This window comes from Hippocampus bargibanti, linkage group LG01, assembly GCF_051943395.1.
Source record: "Hippocampus bargibanti isolate YZ-2025 linkage group LG01, ASM5194339v1, whole genome shotgun sequence".
Classification (NCBI taxonomy): domain Eukaryota; kingdom Metazoa; phylum Chordata; class Actinopteri; order Syngnathiformes; family Syngnathidae; genus Hippocampus; species Hippocampus bargibanti.
In genome coordinates, this window is record NC_142734.1 from 16,906,191 (window position 1) to 16,931,362 (window position 25,172).

Sequence of the window (25,172 nt, forward strand, 5' to 3'; positions counted from 1 at the left end):
GCATCCAAAAGATAGGCTACCAAATGAAAAACAAAGTAATGTAGTTTATACAATACATTGTAAGAATGAAAATTGCTAAGAGCAGTACATTGGGGAGACTCAACAAATTCTCAAAAAAAGACTTTATGAACATCACAGGGATAATACTAGTGGGCCTCAATCGGCAGTACATTTGCACCTAAAAGCTAGCAACTACTCATTTGACGACAATGAGGTTAAAATCTTAGCGAAAGAACATAGATGGTTTGAAAGGGGGGTAAAAGAAGCGATTCTCATCAAACAACTAAATCCTTCATTAAACCGGTCTGGTGGGGTGAGGTTAAATTTGGATCGTTCATACAATAGCCTGCTTAAGCAAAACAGGTTAGGCAACATTCGTAATGCTGATGAGGTGATACCGGTGGGAGTGGGGCAAATAGGCCAGTTGTTAGTCAGGAATGTACCAACAATCAGTGGGGCCACAGGGAGTGGTCCTCTGCTCCCCCCAACCTGAGAGTAGAGACCTATCAGAGCTGTGTCCGACGCCGCCATGTCCGGGCATTAGGGATATATAAATAGGGCCGATACGACCAGTCAGACTTTAGTTCGCTGACGAAGCCTCTTGGATAGGAGGCGAAACGTCCGAAAACTTCAAATTTGTAGAGATGACGGCTGAAGAAACCTTCTCATTGATGGACCACTGCTGTACGACTGAGAGCTTACATAGACGAATATTAATATTAATATTAATAATAATAATAATAATAATAATAATAATATATAGACAGAGAGAGAAAGAGAGATATAAGAGAGAGGGAGAGGGATAAGGAGAAAGAGAGAGAGAGAGAGAGAGAGAGAGAGAGAGAGAGAGAGAGAGAGAGAGAGAGAGAGAGAGAGAGAGAGAGAGAGAGAGAGAGAGAGGGTGGGATAGAGGACATAGAGAGGGGGATAAGGAGAGAGACAGAAACAGAAAGAGAGAGAGAAAATGAGAGAGAAAGAGAAATAGAACTATACATAGAGCGAGAGAGAAACAGAGAGAATGAGATAGCGAGAGAGAGGATAAGGAGAGAGGGGGGAGAGAACATAGAGAGAAAGAGAGAGAGAGAGAGAGAGAGAAACAAAGAGAGGGGGTGAAAGAGAGAGATTTATTGATGCCCTGTAAAAATTACTCTTGATTTTGCTTTATTTTCTCGTTGACAAGCTTGCTTTGACTTTCAAACTTGAGTCACATGAGGTGGGGGATGGGGGGATTTGGTTCGTGGTCCTACTGAGTCGGCCTCAGTCACATCACCGTCTCCTATCTGAAGGCATGCCAGTACCCGCCCTGCAGAATCAGCATCACAGCGTGCACGCTTGACAAGTGCGCCTCCCCCCTCCGCGTGCCTTGTTTGACATCCCCATCATTCGGCTTCGCCTCTGGGATTTTTTTTAAATCCAGCTCAACGCCAGCAACAGATTACACATTCTGCTCACACGGAGGCACCGAGGCAGAGAAGGGCGACGCTGGGCCAAACAGACACCGGTCTTTCTCGCGTGGAGACGACATCTTCTGCGCGCGACCGGCGCCAGGCAGAAGCAGAAGAAGACGAGGAGGAGGAAGACGGGGAGAGAGACCGGCGCTGCGTCTGGATCTTTACGTGCACATTCAATCTTTTTTTTCTTTTCACCGCAAAGTTGAAGAACTCGGAGCGCGATTCTCTTGCTTACCAATCGCAATACTGGTCGTCTACGGTGACACCTTTGCACACCTGTGGATGCAGCAAGCATCCGCTTGATGCTCGGACTCCAGTTTTGGTACACATCGGATTCTCCAGTTGATAAGTACTCCCGCGCACCATGTACCTGAGCGTTTCCCTCTTGATGCTCCCCTTGCTGTGCGTCACAAGCTGCGGTGCATCGTACGTGCCGTGCGAGCCGTGTGACCAGAAGGCCCACTCCATGTGCCCGCCGGTGCCGGTGGGCTGCCAGGTGGTGAAGGAACCCGGCTGCGGCTGCTGCCTGACGTGTGCGCTCGAGGAGGGCCAATCTTGCGGCGTGTACACGGGACCTTGCACTCGCGGGCTGCGATGCCTTCCCAAAAACGGCGAGGAGAAGCCTCTGCACGCCCTCCTGCATGGCCGGGGTTTGTGCAGAAACGAGAAGTTGTACAAACTGCTGCAGCAGCCTTCGAAAGGCAAAGGTAGGCCTGCAGCCTGCATGCGCCCGTCAAAGATCTCCTTTCAATAATTCACATTATCATCTCATCACTAAAAATCATATTAAGGGGAAAATAGCAACAACTGACAAGCTATATTCTATATTATTGATAAACGGGATGATTATATAGTTTTAGCCATCAACTGTAAGAGTTTAATTATATAATAATAATAATTTTTATTATTAATTATGCTAACTATTTTAATAAAAAATAAAAATTAATAATTAGTATTAATTAATGATTAATAATAAAATTCTTATTATTATCACAATCATAATAATAATAATAATAATACTTATTATTATTACTATTATGTTTGGTAGCCTTTTACTGAGCGAGTTGCTTGTTCTGTAGCCACAAAGGGACATAAGTCTTCTTGTGCCAGTCCCAAGCCCCGATAAATATAGAGGGTTGTGTCTGGAAGTGCATCCAGAGTAAAAGCTTGGCCAAAACAAATATGAGGATCAAACCTCTGAAGATGGAGGACACTGATTTGCTGTGGCGACCCCTTGAAAGGAAAAGCCGAAAGGAAAAGAAGATGATTACTATTATTCATTATGTAATTAATTAATAATAATAGCAGTAATATAATAATAATTTGTATTACTAATTGTTATTTGTGATTATTTTATTATGTTCATTAATTGATATGTATTATTATTATTTAAGTAATTAATAATACCAGTAGTATCATAATAATATTTATTATTATTATTATTTTCGGATGAAAAGTGAACGTGGGTAAATTCAATGTCAGCCATGATGATCTCTCATGCCACTCTTGTGCCTGCACATCCCGATTGGGAATCAGTGGCGCTCTGAGTTCGCTCAGTTCATATTGGCTCAGTGTGAACTTCCTCCCACAGTGCATATGCTGCGGTCTGAATAAATGCTGCCTGTTTGTTCAATGGCAGAGGAGATAATGACTGGAGATGTAAACCTTCTGGAGCCAGTGAGACTGAGAGCCCGAGTCTCTCACCACCTTTAAAGATAGCCCAACATCTGTCATTACCAGAACGTATGATTCAAAAGATTCCCTAAGTATCCCATTGCTCGAACCCTCCACCGCACCCATCGTGCCTTGTCCCAGCGAACTCAACAATGAGTGTCAATCAACCTGTCGTTTTAACCCTGAAAGCCAGAGGGGGTGCACACCATAAATCATGAGGTTTTTGTATGTGTGTGCATTGGTGTCTGCGTGTGTTTGTGTATGTGGTGGTGGTTGCCTTTGGGGGTGGGAGTGGGGGTTGGTGAAACAAGGGAGAAAATTACAGGTGGGACCTTGTAAGGTTGAGTTGGCTTCGAGATGTGATATGGAGTCATTATGTCTGCCGGGGAGCAGCATCGTGCATGTCGAGCTTTGCGTGACCCTGCAAAGTGTCAAGTCATATTTTATACTGTTTACTTGAGTTTCAGCCCTTTCTTTTCCACTTGGTGTGACACACCTTTTTTTCACGCACTATCCTCACGTCTCATGTTTCGCCATTCTCTCCCATGTTAATGTTTCGTCTTCATTTTTTCCCACCGGACATAAATGACCGTGCTTGGCTGTGTGACATTCACCGGAGGCCCAGAAATACAAGGACAGTTTTTATTCAACAAGATTCATTTCCAAGTGTTTAATATAACATGGGCACCGTTATATACTTCAAGGCATTCAATCCAACGGGTTCTTTCCTTTTGTTTGTCTCTGGCAGCTGTGGACAATTTGGGCTGCTTGCAACTTGCTCAGTAAATGGCCTGTCAAACGCTTCACACTTCGTTTGCTTGTTCAAACAAGATGATGTCATATTATAGATTATATGTCATCCGACTGCTGTCAATTACTTCATGCGCTGACTGCATGTATTGGGTGGTTCTGAAAATGTATCATCCACGAAACGCTGAGCCAATTTTTCATTCTACAATCAGTCGCCAGATTTTGAAGCTTGTAAAATTGAAGAAAGATTGCAGAGATGAAAAAGCAAGTGGGAATTGTGCTGTTACTGGTCTGCTGAGTGGTGAAAAAAACAATTCAATGGATTCCCTGCAAAATACGATGGTCAAATTTTGTAACTCTTTTTTTTTAATCTACAACAAAAAAGTAAGCTATGTGCCAAGCAGGTACTCTTTTTTATTGGAAATACACGGCCAATAAAATACGTATCAAATACAATAACATATTTTATCATAGTTGCCCACACCACTTGTTGATTGAACTCTTGCACTTTAGTCAGCAACAGAAGGTTGGAACACAATTCAGCATTAAATATTATACAAAATGAACAAAAATCATTTCTCTGAGTCTGTCGTCCGTCCAATGTAATGTATTGGTCATTTTATACAAGTTTTCCCCAAGTGCTCCAAGATGACAAAACAGCATCCACGACATTCATAAAGCTCTTGTGAACAAATGGCTGAGTAAATTATCTTTATAATAATAATAATAAATTTCATTTATAAGCACCTTTCAAAACTCTTTAAGTCACAGGATATTTTTTCTGCGGGTGAGCAGCGGCAGCCACACGCGCCAGCGTTCACTCACCCCCGGAAGTAACAAAGTAAAAAAAATACAATAAATTAACAAACTGACACTACAGGAAGATTTGATTAAAAGCATTGTAGCATTTTGACCTGGTTTTGAACTGGGCTCTCACGTTACAATCTTGGACCATGCATTGTGAGGACCACCCAGCTGTTGTCTTTTCATCTTGTCTCCTTCAACTATGGGTTCAGTATACCCGATGTCATGAGATTTTACAATCTGTAGCAAGTAATCCAAATAGGTGACATCAGCTCTTGTCTGTAAACATCGAAATGGCCATACTAACGTAATCTGCTGATCAGCACGCTTCGGTAGCTAGCCAGGGAACGGTTTCATCCTTTTGGCTGCATGCATTGAGCACATTCCATGCAAACAAACATCACAATTTATCAAAGCTGCAAAGGTTTGCCATACCATGATTCAGGTCAGATAGGGTGAGGATTAGCAAGCAAAGAATTGATGGACATATTATTTGGATCGTGCCTCTATTTTTTTTTATTTTTCTCCAGAAGGAGGCAGTGAATAACTGTCAGCAGGAACCCGTTTCCAAGAAGTCATTATGTAGAGGGATAATGTCACTGTGATCTGCACCATCGTCATCGGAAAGGGGGGAGCTTTTGTGGCGAAGAGGAAAGGGGCGGGGGGGGGGGGGTCTAATGATGGTGACCTTGTTTCACCACCCCGTTAGCTTAGTAGCTTAGTGAGCAGCCATATAGGGTCATGTACCAATGAGATGGAGAAAATGCTGTCGTGCGTGACATAGCAATGGAACCGGGCCAGCAGTTGCTTAATGGAACAAGACATGTTTAGGCCTATAGGCTAAACAAATACTGTCAGCTTTGATGACTTCAAGATCAGCAACATTTATTCACCAGTCCTCAATGTAGATTCTGAAAAAAATGACAAAAGAAGTGCTATAGACAAATCTAAACCTGCTAATAGAATATTCATTGACCTAGAGAAAGCATTTGATACAAAGAAAACTGAACAGATTAATCTAGAAATTACAAACACACAGAATTAACGAGAGACAGTGTTTAGTGGTTATGAACTAATTTGTAAAAATGGATGATTGCCAAACAACTTGCATGAACAGGGCGTTTGGATCTGTGACCCAAATTATTGGTCATGGGCAGTGACGTGCAGTCAGGGGAGGCAGGTGAGGCTTTCAGAATCAGAATCAGAATACCTTTATTCGTCCCGCAATGGGGAAATTTGCAGTCCACAGCAGCAATTGAAGAGGGATGGGGTTGGGGTGGGAGTGAAAGGATAGAAAACAAGATATTCTAAGCATAACAAAATAAAAATTTGCCTCACCTGTCATCATGGAAATATCAAATGAAAAAATAAATTAAACAGTTATTTCGTCATTTGTACTTTAAAATTATTTTCCATTTAACTTCACCATTTTTGGATTTTTCTTTTTAATCGCTGAATTTTCACATTTACTGTTCAAATACTAAGTAGAGACGAGCGGTGAGGCAGCAGCCGGCTGAGCCTCACCATGGATTGCACAATGACTACGCTAACTGTGCTGGCTTGCTCAGCAGTGAGACCGCATTGCTGTCCCTCTGCATATCGCTATTAAAGTGTTCAAAAACTTTTAGTATATGAACTAAGTTTCTACACTTTAGCTGATGTATATAATGTACAGTCATTGTACATTATAAACACTGTACAACAGTGTTTATTTTATTTTTATCAAAACTGTGTGCATAGGTGAGGCACACAGCTCTCCTGCCTCATGACAGGGGGTGCTGGTGATTCCAGAGATTCTTCTTGCGACTCCTCGGCTGCAGACTAGAATTAGCAACGACAAGCTACAGTAAACAGCAAGTTAAGTGCAACCATCCAGTCATTTTTTCGTGTTGATTGGCCTTATTTTCAGAATGGAGGATTACATATCTCAATTGAAAGATTTTTCTAAACTGGACTTTCAATCGAAGCAGGAAATACTCATTCAAGGAAGACCAACACCGGACTGTATAGCTCACAAACGGAGGGGGGTGGATGTAAATCTCCTGGACAGCTTCTCAGCTTTTTGGCCCAGAAGGATCTCATTGAAACTATTCCTGAGGCGACAAAGTTGCTCCAGCTCCTGCTCACTGTTCCTGCTACTACAGCATCAGTTGAGTGGTCATTCTAAGCACAAAAGACTGAAAACATACATTCGGAACAGGACTGATTAAGGACAACTTTCTTCACTGGCAGTGATCTCCATTGAGACAGAGAGACTTATAAAACTGAAGAAAGATAAGGAAGGCTTCTACCAAGAAGTTATCGATGCCTTTCTTCAGAAGGAGTGGCGCATGGACTTCATTTATAAGTAAAGGTAACACGATGATAACGTTTTTTAAAATTATTTTTTTCTATGCTACAGTTTGTATATATAAAGAATGCTGACGTGACATTTTACACAAAACACGTTAACTCTTGCCAAACAAATGGTGAATAAGCTACTCTGTTGAGTTCATATGTTTGTAAATCTGACTGTGAAGACGTCAGTGCCTCACCAGCCATAAACCTCACCGCACGTCACTGGTCATGGGCCATTGACATATGTAAAACACCCTTAATTTATCAAAAACATGTACAATTTGGTTTAAAAAAATCTTGCAAACAAAAAATCCCAATATTATGTTTTTGTACCTAACAGCAGTGCCAAAGGATTAGGATTAGCCTGTCATTTTCTTGTGAAGGTCTGCTTTTGGCTCCTCGCCGAGCAGTCTACGTGGTACACAATGCTGTGTTCGTCTTATCGCACAAATAACAATGTTATTTAAATAACAAAGGCATTTACTTGCAAATGCACACAATGTGAATTGAGTCCATTTGTGTAGGGACGAGAACACGTTATGTCATCAGGTCGTAAGAAAAATCATGGCAAATTAAAATTAACTCATTCACTGCCATTCACAAATGTATTCGGGAATTGAAAATATGACGTAGAACACCATTCTTGAATTTGTTCGGGTTTTGTTTTTTTCTTGTTTGGGTGCTGATAAAGTGGTGGCCATTGGCCTCTGGCAATGTTTTTCCCTGTCACAAGGGGGCAGCATTTCCCCTTTTTCCACGTTAGCGCTTTGTTCCAGCTTCAGATGTTATTAAAGCGCTATATAAACCAATATGTATGTATAGCATTGTATTTGGACAGTGACCCTCATTTAAAGGACAACCGACGTCTCCGGACAAGTTGTGTCCACAATTTGTAAAATGGCTTCAAATGACTTCTACTGAGCGTATTTTACAATGACTCCACCGCATATAGCTATATTTTACGTTTTAAGACTCGCGCTGAATATTCCGGAAGTCTTGTTTTTGAGTTGGTGACGAGTCCTCACGTTACGTCATGAAAGGACCCCCCCTGACCGACACATTGACACATTGTAGCAGTCCTTCATCACGTCAATCTATTTTCCTGTACTGTTTGTCTGAAAACATTTATGTTGCACCCAAAAGCCACCAGAAGAGGGCGTCCAAGCTCCATGGAAGGAATTTATCAGCCTGTGGAAACGGGCTGATTCATTCGTTACGGTAGCTGGTCGCCATTTTTGGGTGCAACATTCCCCCCCGCCCGTTTGCCTCAAAATGACACGGAAAAAAATTCTTTTATCGATTGCAAACTTGTATGCTTTCCTCTTCAGAACTATTTGAATCATATTCATAACTGGATGTGTAACAAGAAAGCATATTCTCCGAATCTGAAGCCATTGTTTTGATTTTTCAGCAATGCAAGACGTCTTGTCGTGGCGTCACGAACTGGGGGCGGGACTTTCTGAAAATGCCCAATTCGCAGCTCAATTTTTTGCAGATTTTGGACACTTTAAGTCATTTTTATTGGTGTTTTGCAGTACGAACCACCGGATGGTGCTGGAACTGCACAAATGAACATGGCCTATATAGCAGATGTGGTGTGCTTGTCAGCGAGGATTGAATGCTCTCATAATCATTTTGCACACATTAACTTTGGTCTCTATCTGTCCCCTTTTCCAGATTTCTGTAGTTTTAAAAAGAAATTAATTCTCTCATCCAAATCACACTGACTAATCCTGCCCCAGAAACAATGATTGTCATTTGACCTGAGTCTCATAATTATGTCTTGCTCCCTTTCCCAGAGTCCACGATGCCCCAAACCAAGGTGCCCATTTACGGACGAGATCACATCCGCAGTCGTAAGGCCCAGGCGATGAAGCAGGCCAAGGACCGCAAAAAGCAGCTTGCACGCGTGGGACCCAACAGCAACTTGAACTTCCCAGTGCATGGCCCCGAGAAACTGGAACCTGAATTTGTACGTGATCAGTAATCTCTCTGCTCCAAGCTTTAATTGTATTTGACCCAATTAGTTTTTACTCGGGGGGGCCCCCATGCACCACAGTGGCAGTTTCACAGAGCCATGTTCACCTTCATGTTGCCTCATCTTTTCCTAACACTTTTGAGACTTTGGGAGCAGACTCTTCAGATGTTGAATGTCAACAATATTGCAAAGCACAAATACAAGCAACCATATCGTCCCTTATGTAGGGGCCCTGCCGGAGACGTCTGGATCACCTGATTCAAGGCATGAAGGACACATCACGGGTGTTGGCTCTGTCTTTGTACATCCCCAACTGTGACAAAAAAGGTTTCTTCAAGCGCAAACAGGTAGACTGGAATTATCCTCTCTCTTCCTCCTTTGTGTGTTTCCTTAAAACGATACCTTCAGCTCGTCGCCTTTCCAATAACAGTGCAAGCCCTCCCGTGGGCGCAGGAGGGGGATCTGCTGGTGCGTGGATCGCTTCGGTGCCAAGGTCCCTGGCATTAACTACGCCGGTGGTGACTTGCAGTGCAAAGACTTGGACAGCAGCAGCAACAGGAATGAGTGAGCTTAAGTCCAACTAGCCGTCTCATTCGTCACCATGGGGACATGATGAACTTGTTTGACAAAGGAAAGCTGAAACGCTTGCTCATATAGGTTATATACTGTAACTGTGGCTTTAAATGGACTGTGTGTGAGTGCGCGTGTGTGTGTGTGTTGTTATAGCTGATGTTTTCGTGCATTTCGATAACTTTCAATATCGTGGAAAACGTGTTTAACCTCAGTAGTTCAATCTAGAAAGTGAAATTTATCAGCAACTTTTAATTGCCATGGGTAAGCCTTACAGACAATAAAAGACCTACATTCAGGATCCCACATCATTAGAATACTGTCCAAAAAGATTTCATGTGGTCAACTACTCAGGCACCCTCAGAATGGGATTATTTAAAACATCCAAGGTCTTTAAATGGTCTCTAAGCTTGCTTCAGTGCATCACTGCTGACTGGACTGCTGCCTAGAGGATAATCATTGAAAGCCACCAAGGAAAGGCAGCAACCAATCGTCTTTAATCGGGAATCACAAATACATACACAAACATACTACAAAAAGCAGTAGAACCAAATTGATTCGATGAACCAGGAGGGCTCAGTCCCTGCCTTGCTCGGGGGACACTTGAGCCAATGAAGTTATATTGAAGTTATATTGAAATGTTTGGTGATGATAAATTGGCGGTTTTTGTTAGCTGTAAATTGTAATCACAAATAAAATGGGCAACATTTAAATTGTATTTCACTGTGTGCAGAGTTAATCCAACCAGTATATTAAATGAAACAAAACAAATATTTGAATGGGAAAATCGGTTTCATTTCAAAGATGTGAGTGCATCAAATGGACACCGCTCATGAATTTTTAAATTGTGATCATGGAATTACCATAGTAGAGACAATGTCTGACGAAATTGTTCAGATCCAACTGTGTATATACAGCTCTGGAAAAACAATTAAAGGACAACCGACGCCTCCGGACCAGTTGTGTCCATAATTTGTAAAATCACTTCAAATGACTTCTACTGAGCGTACAAAGATTCCACGGCATATAGCTATATTTTACGTTTTAAGACTCACGCTGAATATTCAGGAAATCTTGTTTTCGACTTGATGACAATGCCTGACATGACGTCACGTCTGGAACGCCCCTGACCGAGAAAGCGACACACAATGCATTTTGGGTACTTTGTTTGGTCTGAAAACTAAATGTTGATCCGTGTTGATGGCAAAATTACAAGGAAAACACATAAATAACCCGATGGTGAATCGTGGTGTTTTGTCACCCAGACTACTATTTGATTCGAGTTGACACAAATTCTCAGCGGACAAATAAGCCCATTTCCAACGGAGCTTGGGCGCCATCTTGTGCATTTTCTGAGACGCTACATTGGAGTCCTGATGGCTCAAATTGATACGCAAGTACTTCTTTAATCGATTGCAAACATTTATGCTTTCCTCTTCAGAACTATTTGAATCATATTCATAACTGGATGAGTAACAAGAAAGAATCTTCTCCGAATCTGAAGCCATTATTTTGATTCTAGAGTAAGGCGAAGATGTCCTGGCGTTCCGTCACGAACAAGGGGGCGGGACCTTCTGAAACTCACAATTTCAAGGGTCCTTTTCAAGTAGTTTTGGGACACTTTACCTCATTTTTATTGGTGTTTTGAATTTGACTAAAAATATCAGCCTGCGTGTTTTGGGTATTTTAGATGCTATAAAACGTTTTCCTGATGTCAGTTAGGAAACAACAAAAAAATGGTGTCAGTTGTCCTTTAAGAGACCATACATTCATGAGTATACACACACATTCACAAACACACACATACACTACCTATTTTAATGTGACTCAAAGCTACAATCTAGGCATGGAAGCTTCAACTCCAGTAGGATGATTTGCGACATATTTTCAGGCAACTCCGCCATTAGGAAACGAATATGAATCCCATGATGTTATGAGTCAAGCTTTAAAGGACAACCGACGTCTCCGGACAAGTTGTGTCCATAATTTGTAAAATGGCTTCAAATGACTTCTACTGAGCGTATTTTAATAAGATTCCACCGCATATAGCTATATTTTAGGACTCACACTGAATATTCAGGAAGTCTTGTTTTTGAGTTGGTGACGAGTCCGTACGTGACGTCACTAAAGGAACGCCCCTGACCGAAAAAAAAAAAAAAAGACGCATTGTAGCGGTCCTTCCATCATGTCAATGAATTTTACTTGTTTGGTCTGGGGACCTCGTGTTGCACCCAAAAGCCGCCAGAAGAGGGCGTCCAAGCTCCATATAAGGAATTTATCAGCCTGTGGAAACGGAGGTGGCCACAGGAGGTCGCCATTTTGTGCCTCTTTTTCGGTGAGACATTTCCCCTCAATGTTGCCTCATAATGGCACGGAATAAATTCTTTAATCGATTGCAAACATGTATGCTTTCCTCTTCAGAACTATTTGAATCATATTCATAACTGGATGTGTAACAAGAAAGCATATTCTCTGAAGCCATTGTTTTGATTCTCCAGCAATGCAAGACGTCTTGGCGTGACGTCACGAACTGGGGGCGGGACTTTCTGAAAATGCCCAATTCGCAGCTCAATTTTTTGCCGATTTTGGACACTTTAGGTCATTTTTATTGGTGTTTTGCATTTCAATAAAAATATCATACTGCGTGTTTTGGGTATTTTAGATGCTATCAAACGTTTTTCTGATGTCAGTTAAGAAACAAAAAGTGACGTCGGTTATCCTTGAAATGTTTTTTTTTGTACTCTGTCATATGCTCGCAGGATGGGAGATGACTGTCAAACTCAGAATAACAATCAGATGCTTCTGCCAGGCAAAAATCCCAAATAAATAACAATAATTTAAAGGAAAAATGCACAAGTAAGGCATCACAGTGCATCATGGTAATCTTTAGAAATTACTGGTATGTGGCATTTGGATTAGATTCTTTATTACAAGGGTCAACGTCACCAATGTGGTACGCGCGACCACCAGGTAGGACCACACGAGCAGGCCGCTGGCCTATTCTAAAAATAGCTCACAAGTGATGGAACCATTGTAATTTCCCAGGATTGTTGTTAATTTGATCTTTTCAGAATTGAACACTAACTGACATGTACGAAAATAAAATGCTGAATACATTTCCTATTGTTTCGTCTGTGTAAGCTCTCAGTCGTACAGGAGTGGTCCATCGATGAGTGTACAGATGACGGCTGAAGAAACCTTCTCATCGATTTGCTATTGTTGTGTTTCAAAGCTATGAGAAATCATTTTCATGATCAATGTATTTGCGTAAATGAAAACCAATAATTCATAACCATAACATTGTGATACGATAATCATAATAGTAGTCTCAAAAGGATACAGATTTATATTAGTCTGTCGCTGAAATTCCGATAACCAGTAGTAAAAAAACAAAATACCTGTTTTTTCTGACGACTTTGGGGGAGATGTTTAAATGTCACTATCTTTGGCTTTTGAATAACTGTATTAATGTGTACAGAAGTAAACACGACACGTGTCACGACAGTATTTTTCCATCCATCCATTTTCTGCGCCGCTTTACTCTCACAAGGGTCACAGGGAGTGCTGGAGCCTATCTCAGCTGACTTTGGGCAGTACGCGGGGGACATCCTGAACTGGTTGTCAGCAAAGATTACAGGATTATTTAAAAAGTTAATATTAGTGTAACAGATCGGACAGACCTTAATAATAACATTGTGATTTCAGACCAGTACTGTATATAAAACTGGTAGCCCTTCGTAATAAGCCAGATTGTAAGCAAATCCCCGAGGTGATGGCAACTGGCTGCAGGTGTAGGTTTGCTGAGTTTGTATGGAAATCCAAGTGCCTTTGGCCACATGCCTGTTTGAATTCCGATTTGCATGCGACAGTGTGGTGCTTCTGGTGGTTGAGTCCGACGTGGATGTTGATGGATGACAATTTGTTTAGACCAGGTTTTCTGCCATGACCATCCTTGCGTTTCCTGTTTTTTTATGGCAGCGTTACATATGACCTCCCCTGCAAAAGTCATTCGTCTGAGGACGAATCCTACAAGACATATTCTTTTGATGTTTTTTTTTGTTTGTTTTTGCATGAGTGCGTGCGTGAACAATGCATAGATCATCATGGCACTGGTTTGATGTATCTTGGAAGGTGAAAGATTTGGTTAAGGATATTAATTTTAGGCCAGTGCTCTACTGAGTGCAATTCTATTCAGTCAGATTTTCACAACACAACATTTATTTTTGATTTTGTATGCGAGCTAACATTTGACATATGAGCACTGAATGGTGGCAGTAAACTCAAATCACTTTCCAAACAACAATTTGGCAGATAGTGAAGTATTTTTCCTTCAAGCTACTCCCATTTGAATTTTGACATCAAACTAAACATAAAACAAAGACAACACAAACATACATCTTTTCTTTTTTGGTCTCAAGCTAACAAAAATGCAAAACACGACAGGCTTGATGTATATCCGTCTCAGTCTGATACTGCCACCGATGGCCAAGGTGTATGCACCAGGGAGAGCAGCAAAATCTCCACTAATGTTATTACTGTATGTTTTCGCAAAATAAGATGTTATAGAGGTGCTGATTTTGAGGGGGTGTTTACATGTATTCCTGTGGATTGAGATTATATCAGATAAAGTGTTGAGAGTTACAAGTATGGTCACAGAACAAATAAGTATCTCGATGAACGGCTGTACAGCTTAAAGACACAAAATAAAACTGAAGAAGCCCCTTGAACCTACCATGTTTTTTAAATTGCATGTTAAATGTAATGTTATGCTATTTCTAATTGCACCACACTTACTCATTTTCATTACTGTTTGTTCCCACATGCTTCACAGTTGCTTTATGTTTATAATCATTGTATTTGCTCCATGTTGGCGATCTCCAGCTCCAGCTCGGAAAGGTACTGGCTGCAGTTGGGGTTACCTCGGACAATGGTGGCTGCTAAGATGGGTCTGCCGCTGTGGGGGCTCACGCACCAGCACTCTCCCCTCTGACCATAAAGAGACATCTTGCACTGAAACAAAATTTTGGGGAGAGTTCAGTCATGATACTTTTTTAAAAACAAGATAGGAATTATATTACAACTCTGTTGAAAGAGTCATTTCTCCATGATGTCACACACACACACACATACACACACACACACACACACACACACACACACGCTCTACGTGGAGGTAGATGGAAGAAATAGCACTGACAGGAATTAGCATTTCGAAAGGTAAACTGGTTGAAAAAACTCGACTTGAACGATTTGAAGGCCCAGTTAATCTGACCAGCGATTAACTATCTGTTTAATTGACTTTTCTGTTGCTCATACTCCATGACGTAGATCTTTTGATACTGAAATGAACGGCATGAGACAGAGCTCACGTTAGATCGCAGGCTCGCCATGATGTTTTTTTGAAACTAACACAATCGAAGCAAATTATTTCGACAAACCTGTTAGAAAATGCCTTTGCACAAAACAATGATGGAAGCCTTCCACTAAAAAAATAAAACTTATCTGACGGTGCAACCAACAAATCAAATCTTAGTCATCACTTCAAGTCAGGTCAGTGGTACGAAAAATGAAACGTGTTATTCACCTGTTTGAGGTTATACTGCCCTCTCCTGTCGCAATTGGGGATGTGCAGGGCATACAAGTCCTCCAAGGGACCTCGGCTATCTCTGAAGGGCATCTTGGAGATCCTCTCCAGCACCTGGTCCAGTTCCTGCTGACACGGAGTCTTTTGCCCAAAACAAGGAAGAGAGTATACACAGCTATGAGAAAGATCACCACATCTGTGCTGATATGTAAGAGTTTTTTCAAGTCAACATAAAATATACATGGAGACATTTAAAATATATCTATACTGTATACTGTATATGGTTTAAATAGAGCATACGTGTATTAGTAAATGAGCAGTTGACGACACCTGGCAGCATTTATTATGATTTATGTCCATGTTGTCACTGCCCAATGTTGATTTTGACATAATTTTTGTTGTTAAGAACTGTGCTTTGGATTGGATTGGATTTGCCTTTATTAGTCTCGCAGTGGAGAAATTTACATTTCACAGCAGCAAAGTTATGAAAGAAAAAAAGCAAAACACAGGAGCTGCTGGAAAGGCAGTCACTCTCGCGGCGCCGTCTTGAAGTCAAAAGAACAAAAAAAACCTAAATAACAAATAACATGACAATACAAAGACACTGAGAGACATTCATTCTTAAGCACTTTCTGTACCCTCTTTGTTACATAAAGCAGTTCCAGATGAAAGAGAGGATCAAAGCGTCTCTTCACCAGTGGATCAGGGACATCATGGTGGAATGTGCACGTCGACTACAAGCTAAATGTAATTATAAACAGAACGTTATCGGATTGCTCTGACCTAAAATTACATAGAATTAAAAGAAGATGTAGAAATGAATGATTCATTGAGGATACATGACTGGTTAGAAGCTGCTGTAGAGGCAGCCGCGCAGGGGGCGCCACCGCCATCCTAGACTCACACATTGTAAATACCACAGCCACTTTATGTCGATTCAACATAGTTACATATATCAAATATGCGTTTTATAATGTATTTTATACTTTGCACTATATACAGTTCTTTTCATACAACTTTTTTGTGCATAGAATACTTTCGATGAGGAGGTTTCTTCAGCCGTCATCTGTACAAATTTGAAGGTGTCGGACGTTTCGCCTCCTATCGAAGAGGCTTCGTCAGCGAACTAAAGTCTTACTGGTCGTATCGGCCCTATTTATATATCCCTAATGTCCAGACATGGCGGCGCCGGACATAGCTATGATAGGTCCCTACTCTCAGGTTGGGGGGAGCAGAGGACCACTCCCTGTGGCCCCAGTGATTGTTCCTATATTCCTGACTAACGACTGGCCTGTTTGCCCTACTCCCTCCGGTATCACCTCATCAGCATAACGAATAGAATACTTTGTTTTACCTTTTGACCCCCACCCCCACCGCCACACACACCCCCACACACACACTTTCAATGTCGCTACTGTAGATTGCAAATTTCCCCATTGTGGGTCTATTAAAGGCTTTGTCATTCTGATTCTGATGACACAGAATCACATTGCAAAGCAGGTAAACTGTTTTTGAAATATGGATGAATCCAGCTCCTTGTCTTAGGTTCTTAGAAGAAGGATCTTAGAAGTCCATTGATGAATATTTCTTTTTGCAATCAGTACATCGTTTGTCGGCTTGTTGTCACCTGTTTGGGTCCAGTTGTTTTAAGCTCTTCCACCTTGTTGGTTTTCATTTTTGTCATCATCTCTTGACGATGTTGTCGCACAGCACTCTCCTTGGGCCCCATCCAAACGGTTTCCTTACTGGGTAAGCGGGCGTCACCCAGGCCTGTCTCGAAGAACACGTCCGTGGCCTCACCTGGGAGAGGACTCACAGTCAGAAAGTACCAAATTATTTGAAGATGTAGTTGATTTGCTCAGGAGCTGCTTTATTCTTTGCGGATGAAATTGCAAAGCTTGCAGTGTCTATCGCTAAAATATACTAAATAAATTAACACATCATGCTGAGTACGTTCAAGTAAGCGGGAACAAAATGTATCCTTCAATATACTCCCATACACCTCGTTTGCATCTCTTTTATTCTTTCCCATGTACTCCTTCTAAAGTAGCATGCTTCTCACAATGACAGTTGGGACTTCTTTTGTCCAAGCATACAGAAATATTTCAATAAATATATTTCAATGAACCCTGAAAACTCATGTATGATATTAATTGACAAAGATGATTTAAGTTAATTTCCATTTTTGCAAAGGTGTTTTATATTTTATTTCATTTGGTTCATGAAAATGTTTTTTACAAACTTAGTTTTAGTTCTTAAAGAAAGAAGCGCTCACCATTTATATAATTTTAGTGTTTGTCAATCAAATGGTACCAAGTTAAGTGTGTTACCTATGCATTGTGACCCATTGTTGGGCTGAAAGAATGATTAGTCATCGAAAAACTGCTGTTACGTAATTTATACAACTGTCTCAAACAAAAAACGATATACAGTGGGGCATCGGTTTACGAACAACTTGCCTTACGAAATCTTCAGTTCACGAACGTTAAATTTATGAAAATTAAACCTTGGCATGAGCACTACTTTTCGGGATACACATGGAGCGCCGCCCCACCACGGCTGGCGGAGTAATCTTTAGCGGAAGAACACCAAAGCACACGACCGAACAGCGCCCCAGCCGGCCTACCGTTCCACACCCCCTTTATCTGAATGAATGCACACGTCGATCGTCTTGAACGATACTTTTGCTGTGACCGAAAAATACCCCACCACAGGCTCGTGTTCAGCCGAAGAAGACACAAAACAAAATTACAGTCGAGGAGAAGAAGGAGATCATTGAGAAACACGAAGGAGGTGTGCATTTGTCCGATTTTGCCGCGCGGTACCGATATGCTAAGTCCACCATTGCTACCATCCTTCGCAAGAAAGCTTTACACAAAGGCTTTATTTACTCAATGCTTTCACGTGACTAATGACACCGAACTATCCCTTAGGGATTATTGGAAGGACCATTTCAATGTGTGTCATTGTGTTCAGCTGATAGAAAAGGCTTGGCATGATGTTACCATCTGATCCTAAAAAGCAGCATAGAAGAATTTGTGGCCCCCGTGCATCCTTGAGAGGGACTTTGAAGGATTTGATCAACATGACTCCGTTGTTTTGGACGACATTGTTTCCATTAGACAGAACATCGGACTCGAAGTGGATGCAGATGACATCGAGGAGCTCGTTGCTGACCATAATGAGGTCCTCAACACAGAGGATTTGATTTGCCATCAAGAGACCAAGCAGAAGCAAGCCATTCAGGAGTTGTCATCTGAGGGTGAGGAGGAGGAGATGGCTGCAGCATCAAGTGAGAGCATCAAGGCAATGTTGGCTAAGTGGAATGATGTGCAGGCTTTCATTGAACAGTTCCATCCAGAAAATACTGTGGCTGAGAATCATCAACTGTCACGGTTTGCGAGGTGGTGATGGCGGGTGCGGATCCCAAAAAGCAGGCAGGAGGGAGCAGGAGGCTGTTTGACAAATTGTATTAAAATAAAGGTCAGCAGGAACAAAATGTAAAACATCAAAATCATCTGAACAGAAAAAATACAAAGTATCAAAAGAAGGCCAAAAGTAAAAGTCCGCCAAGGTTAAACAAACACATGCACAGCATACAATGCATGCGATTGCAGACAAAGCATGCAACAAACATGCAGCAAACAATGAACCGACACCGGATGGTCGTGCCGGGTGTCCTTTTAAGTGTCAGTGATTAAAACGACCAGCACCTGCGAGGCTGCAGGCAGGGCTGACGTCGCTACCCGTTGGTCGCCTATCTGATCGGGACGACCAGCACCTCTGCAGGTGCAGGCGGGGTCGACAGCGCCCCCCGTTGGTCGCCAACCAGATCATGACATCAACATGATGAATGATAATGTGATGCCTCAGTTTCGTAAGACCTTACAAGTCAGAAAGCAACAGGTGTCAATTAAGAGCCATCAACGACCATCACAAATGTAAATAAAGTTAATTTATTATACAGTGCAGTGTATTTCTTTCATTACAATACAATAGCACGTTTATTACACATAGAATAAGGTATGTTGTGTGTAGTTTTAAGGGTTATTTAGTTGAAAATTATATTTTATGGAGAGCTGGGAACGGATTATTCTCATTTTAATGGTTTCCTATGGGAAATTAATTTTTGGGATACACACTTTTCGTCTTACACACTCTCTCTCGGAACCAAGTAAGTTCGTAAGCCAAGGCCCCACTGTACATTATGGAAGTCTAAAGTCTAGGCAGCGCCATACTTGTCAAAGGCCACTGTCTCTATGGACATGCAGCCAGCCACAGAGGACAACACCCCCAGACTCCTCCCGCTCTTGATGGGGAGTTAGGCCTCGGCGGGCTCAGGTCAGCACTATAAACAGAGGAGTGGGCCAACTGTCCAGTCTACTGCTTTGATTAATCCCTAGACAATGAGTTCCTTTCTAAAACTGATCCGTGGCACATTCCCAGAATGCACAAAGGCCACAGGTGCCACGTCAAGATTTGGGTCAGCAGAGCGAATCCTCGCTCATTCACTTCAGTGGGAAAAAAATGTCTTTAGCCAGACTCGGATGACTGATCGTGGTCTGTTCAGGTCCAACATGCTGCACACAACATGTTTCAAGGATAAATCAGAGTAAAATTTAAAAAAAGAACCAGTTCATGTCTAAATTACATAGAGGTGCGACTCTCCATCAACCCCATAGCACTGGGTAGAACTGGTTTTCAAATGTCTTTACTTTTCATCTCAAACCGCCGTTTGCACACGTTCTGGCATGCTTGCACACACACGCGCAAACACATTCACGCATTCACGCACACACATACGCACACACACACACAAGCGAAATCACAGCAACTGGAAAAGAAACAACCAATTAAAGAGAGAAGGTGTGACTTAGAAGGTGTCAATAGTTTGTCGCAGTCACACGCACACTTATTGTGTCTTCTTTGTGGAATCTTGCAAAAAAAGGGGGGTTGGGTTAGTGCAGAATTTATCAGTATCGGACCAATACCTGCCTTCTTTTTGGTGCTCCCTTAATCTAAGATATTTCACCATCCATTTTCCAGACAGCTTTATTATTATTGTTATTATAATTACTCACATGAGGTCACTAATGGTGTAATGGTACACTTGTCTGCCTTGTGTGAGTGCAGCCTGGGATCGGTTCCTACTCAGTGACGGGGTAGATACGGGTGTAAATCATTGTTTGTCTCTGTGTGCACTGCGACTGACTGGCGACCAATTCAGGGTGGAGTCTACCTTACGCCCAGACAGCTGCGATATGCTCCAGCAACTCCCCGCCAAGGCATTGTTGGTTGGTTGGTTGGATGGATGGATGGATGGATGGATGGATGGATGGATGGATGGATGGGGCCATTGTGTTTTTTTGCGCCTGTAATGGGCAGCATCTTCACAGCCCCGCTTTGTTTAGCGGAAAGGTCAGTGCTGTTGGACAGTCTGCGGCTGGATGGATGGATGCATGGCTTGAGGAACCCGCGATAAGAAGAAAGGAGCGTCAGCGCAGAGCGCCGATGCGTATGTGGAACTGTTGCGGCTTGGAATTGAAGCAGATTTATGTGGAACAGGAGATGTGAGACAATCTCTTTTCGTCAATGGATGCTACAGCTGCGTGTTTGCTTTCAACATTTAGCTTGTAGTCGACGTGCACATTCCACCATGATGTCCCTGATCCACTGGTGGAAAGACGCTTTGATCCTCTCCTCTTTCATCTAGAACTGCTTCATGTCATCACAAAGAGGGTACAGCAAGTCCTGAAGAATGCATGTCTCTCTGTGTCTTTGTTTTGTCATATTGTCTCTATGCTGTCATATTATTTGTTATTTAGGTTTTTTTTGTTCTTTTGACTTCAAGACGGAGCCGCAGGAGTGGCTACCTATCCAGCAGCTCATGTATTTTGTTTTTCTACTTTCATTCCTTTCATCACTTTGCTGCTGTGAAATGTAAATTTATCCACTGTGAGACTAATAAAGGCATATCCAATCCAATCCAATGGATGGATTCATGGATGGATGGATGGATGGATGGATGGATGGATGGATGGATGGATGGATGGGTGCCTCGACTGGGATCACCACCTTATCGTGGTGAGGCACTTTGCGCGTCTCCATGACCCCGAGAGCTATGTCGGCTGGAGTCTTGTACTCCTGGCAGGGTCACCCAAGCCGAACAGGTCGGAGGGTAGAGGCCAGACAAAGAGTGATCCCAAATCCGCACCCGGGGGTAGGCGTAGGCGGAGTCCAACAGATCGGACCACCGGCAGCCCCTTGCAACCGCACTCACCTGAAGGTCGTCTTGAGTCCTCACTCTTGCCACTGGAATACAGCGGGTGCGGCCAAGTATGTGGGGGAAGGAATTGCGCGCCCCGTCCCTCACACTAAATTCACTAGTAGCGCAGGATCCAGCTTCCACCATATAAGTCCACTGCCGATAGGATAAAGTGACGGGGGCAGGTCATGGATGTGACTGGAAGCTTCTAGCTTGATTCCTACACAGGGGCGGTACAGGATTGACGGTCGTTGCGAAGATGGGATGGAGCAACAATTATCCTTCGGCAGCATCCTGTGCGTCTGAGCAGCCCTATTCAGGGTCCGCACTGCTCACCCCTTATAGGGGAAGGGTCTAGAAAAGGTGACTTAAACATTGCTTGTTCCACCACACCTGGGTGGCCCACCGCAGCCACCAAGGCATCCCCCCTCTGCGGTCGAAAACGAAATATAAATAAATTAATGACTATGAACCTGGCTTCCTGGAATGTTCGCACCCTCCTCGATGCTCGAGACGGGATGGAGAGACCTCGAAGACGAACTGCCCTCATCGCACATGAGCTCAGGAGGTACAACATCGATATTGGCGCACTCAGTGAGACTCGGTTCTCAGGCGAGGATTCACTCACAGAAGTTGGTGAGGGCTACACCTTCTTCTGGAAGGGTCTCCCAGAGAATGAGCGAAGACTACATGGAGTTGGCTTTGCTGTGAAAAGCAGCTTACTCAGTAACATCCCTGAGTCCCCCCAAGGCATCAGTGAACGGCTTATGACCTGGCGTATTCCCCTGGTAAAAGGTCGCTTCGCAACTTTAATCAGCGCCTATGCTCCCACCTTGGATGCTGACGACAACACCAAAGATGCCTTCTACGAGTCCCTGGATGCTACCATATCCAAAATCCCTGCCTCTGATAAACTTGTTCTGATGGGTGACTTCAATGCCCGAGTAGATACTGATGCCAGGCTCTGGAAACAAGTAATCGGAAGACACGGGACGGGGAAAATAAACAGCAATGGCCTCCGACTCCTCACTCTGTGCTCTGAGCATCAGTTGATTGTAACTAACACCATCTTTTAACTGAAAAAGAAATACATCACATCATGGATGCACCCCAGGTCCAAACATTGGCCCTTACTGGACTACATCATCACAAGGCAACGAGACCAAAATGACGTCTGCATCATACGGGCCATGCGTGGGGCTGAATGCTGGACTGATCATCGACTGATCAAGTCCAGGCTCAAGCTGAAAATTCGACCTCCTCACAAGAAACAGCAACCCCAAAGGCGTCTTAACACCAGGGCCCTGGAGTCCCCAGAGTGTGCAGCCAGCTACCGCAACAAGCTGGCAGAGGGACTTGCCAGCCTGGACAAGGACACCAGTAACGGTGACCTTGATATTGAAAGCAGGTGGAAAAAATTGAGGACAACAATTCATCAAGCTGCCTCTGAGACCATCGGCTTCACTCAGAAACGTCATCAAGACTGGTTCGATAACAGCTCAGCTGCCATACAGGAGCTTCTGGAAGCCAAGCGCAAAGCCCATACCACACTTCTCTCCAACCCTCATTCTCCACTTCTCCTCTCTCACTACAAGGCCATCCGTGGTGAAACACAGAAACAGCTGAGGATGATGGAGAACAAGTGGTGGCTCAGCAAGGCCCAAGAAATCCAGAGGCATGCAGACAACAACAACACCCACGCCTTCTATGATGCTGTAAAATCCCTGCACGGCCCACGAAGACAACACATTGTCCCAGTTAAATCTGCAGACGGTTCTGTACTACTGAAGGACAAACAGCTAATACTTGAGCGCTGGGCAGAGCACTTTGACTCCCTGCTCAACCAAGTAAACCCTTCAGACACATTTGTCCTTGACTCCCTCCCAGAGCTTCCATCAGTTCCCTCCCTTGATGAACCTCCTCAGTTCACAGAGGTCCTCTCTGCAATCCGGAGCCTTAAAAACAACAAAAGCCCTGGCCCTGATGGACTTCCAGCTGAGGTCTTCAAGAGCGGCGGTTACCTCCTGACACGGAAGCTTTACCACCTAATCTGCAACATCTGGCGAAACGGGACACTTCCTCAGGAATGGAAAGACAGCAACATTGTTACCATTTATAAAAGGAAGGGGGACAAGTCTGTCTGTGGCAACAGCCGTGGTATCTCCCTACTTTCTGTTGCTGGCAAGATTCTTGCAAAAGTAATGCTGTTCTGTCTTACATCGCACATTACCGAAGACATCCTCCCAGAGACACAATGCGGTTTCAGGAAGAATCGAAGCACTCTGGACATGATCTTCGCTGCGCGCCAAGTTCAGGAGAAATGCAAGGAACAAAACAAGGACCTCTATATCACCTTCATCGACCTTACAAAGGCATTTGACACAGTTAACCATGACATTCTCTGGACCATACTGCAGAAATTTGGCGTTCCCTCCAAATTTCTCGGCATCCTAAAACAGTTCCACAGCGGCATGCAAGCAACTGTACTTGTTGGTGGCCAGCAATCTTCCCCGTTCCCTGTGGAAGTCGGGGTGAAGCAGGGCTGTGTACTGGCTCCTGCTATATTCAACCTGTTCCTGATGGCAGCTACGCTCCTCTTCCATAAGTCCATCCAGGAAGGTGGCGGCGTACAAATCCAATTCCGCCTGGATGGTAGCCTGTTCAACATCAGACGCCTACAGGCCAAGACCAAGACCCTGATCAGCGACATCCACGAGCTACAGTATGCAGATGATTGTGCTCTGTTGGCCCACAGCCCAGCTGCCATGCAACATGCCCTTGATACCATGTCCTTCGTCTACCGATCACTCGGTCTCGTGATCAATGTAACCAAAACGGAGGTCATGGCAAAAGAGAGTTCTCCTACCCCAGCGTTCACCCTCAGTGGCACACCCCTCAAGGTTGTCCAACAATTCAGCTACCTCGGCAGCATTCTAACACTCTCCTGTCTAATTGACGACGACGTCCAGGCCCGCATCCATCAAGCCTCCAAAGCTTTTGGCAGATTGCGTACTCGTGTGTTCGAAAACAACCACTTAAGAACTCCAACAAAAGTCGCAGTCTACCAAGCAGTGTGTGTGTCCACGCTGCTATATGGCGCAGAAGCCTGGACCATCTATTGACGCCATGTGAGACGCCTTGATGCATTCCACATCAGGTGCCTCCAACGAATCCTTTGCATCACCTGGCAGGATCGTGTCCCACACACTGACATCTTTCAACGCACGGCTCCACCAGTATCGAGGCTATACTGGCAAAGAGGCAACTCCGGTGGGTTGGACATGTCATCCGGATGCCTAGCTGCCGCTTGCCTCGGCAGGTGCTTTATGGACAACTCCTGTCAGCGAATAGGAAGCCTGGTGGTCCTAAGCTGCGATACAAATACCAGCTTAAATAGACTCTAAAGAAATGCAACATCAAGCCCAGCGATCTGGAGTCTGCTGCAGCTAGCAGGCCACTGTGGCGTTCCTTATGCCACGAAGGGGTGACACAACTTGAAAACAAACGCACCCAGAGGAGGATCGTGCGGCGCGAGCAAAGATACCTCTGTGCTGCTTCAGTACCGCCTCGCCAGCCCGGTCCTGGCCTCACATGTCCTGAATGTGGCAGGATTTGTGGCTCCAGAATCGGGCTTCATAGTCACCTACAGTGGAATCGACGCCAGCGCCGATAACCACTGTCCAATACCCCACAAAGCAATGGAAGCGACGTCATCTTCGACTTCGATGGACTGCCAAGAGAGAGAGGATGGATGGAAAG

General features: G+C 43.5%; 2 protein-coding genes across 3 annotated transcripts in view; one reads left to right on the plus strand and one right to left on the minus strand.

The window, feature by feature from the left end:
- Positions 1-1,212: 1,212 nt before the first annotated feature.
- LOC148903348 (insulin-like growth factor-binding protein 5) lies at positions 1,213-14,215 on the plus strand. Of its 2 annotated transcripts, XM_089000863.1 has the most exons (5): positions 1,213-1,773; positions 1,866-2,158; positions 8,816-8,988; positions 9,222-9,341; positions 9,425-14,215. In XM_089000863.1, the coding sequence occupies exons 1-5, from the start codon at positions 1,754-1,756 to the stop codon at positions 9,560-9,562; spliced, it is 744 nt and encodes a 247-aa protein (XP_088856989.1). In that variant the 5' UTR covers positions 1,213-1,753; the 3' UTR covers positions 9,563-14,215. The 2 variants fall into 2 exon arrangements, with proteins under 2 accessions (XP_088856989.1, XP_088856980.1); XM_089000854.1 differs by having other exon boundaries at positions 1,216-2,158.
- A 143-nt stretch (positions 14,216-14,358) lies between these two features.
- igfbp2a (insulin-like growth factor binding protein 2a) overlaps positions 14,359-25,172 on the minus strand; it is a 13,675-nt gene continuing 2,861 nt past the window's right edge. Inside the window, exons 3-5 of the mRNA XM_089000841.1 lie at positions 16,776-16,948; positions 15,149-15,289; positions 14,359-14,574 (exon numbers count right to left, since the gene is read on the minus strand). Of these exons, the coding sequence (XP_088856967.1) occupies positions 14,413-14,574; positions 15,149-15,289; positions 16,776-16,948 (476 nt within the window). The 3' untranslated portion in view covers positions 14,359-14,412. The remainder of the gene's footprint in view (positions 14,575-15,148; positions 15,290-16,775; positions 16,949-25,172) is intronic.

What these genes read in the sequence shown, in the direction of transcription:
- LOC148903348 (XM_089000854.1), top strand. Translation starts at nt 1,816, where the DNA reads ATGTACCTGAGCGTTTCCCTCTTGATGCTCCCCTTGCTGTGCGTCACA. An exon ending in GCAGCCTTCGAAAGGCAAAG is followed by an intron (nt 2,159 to 8,815) that starts GTAGGCCTGCAG and finishes TCCCTTTCCCAG; the next exon opens with AGTCCACGATGCCCCAAACC. An exon ending in AGAAACTGGAACCTGAATTT is followed by an intron (nt 8,989 to 9,221) that starts GTACGTGATCAG and finishes TCCCTTATGTAG; the next exon opens with GGGCCCTGCCGGAGACGTCT.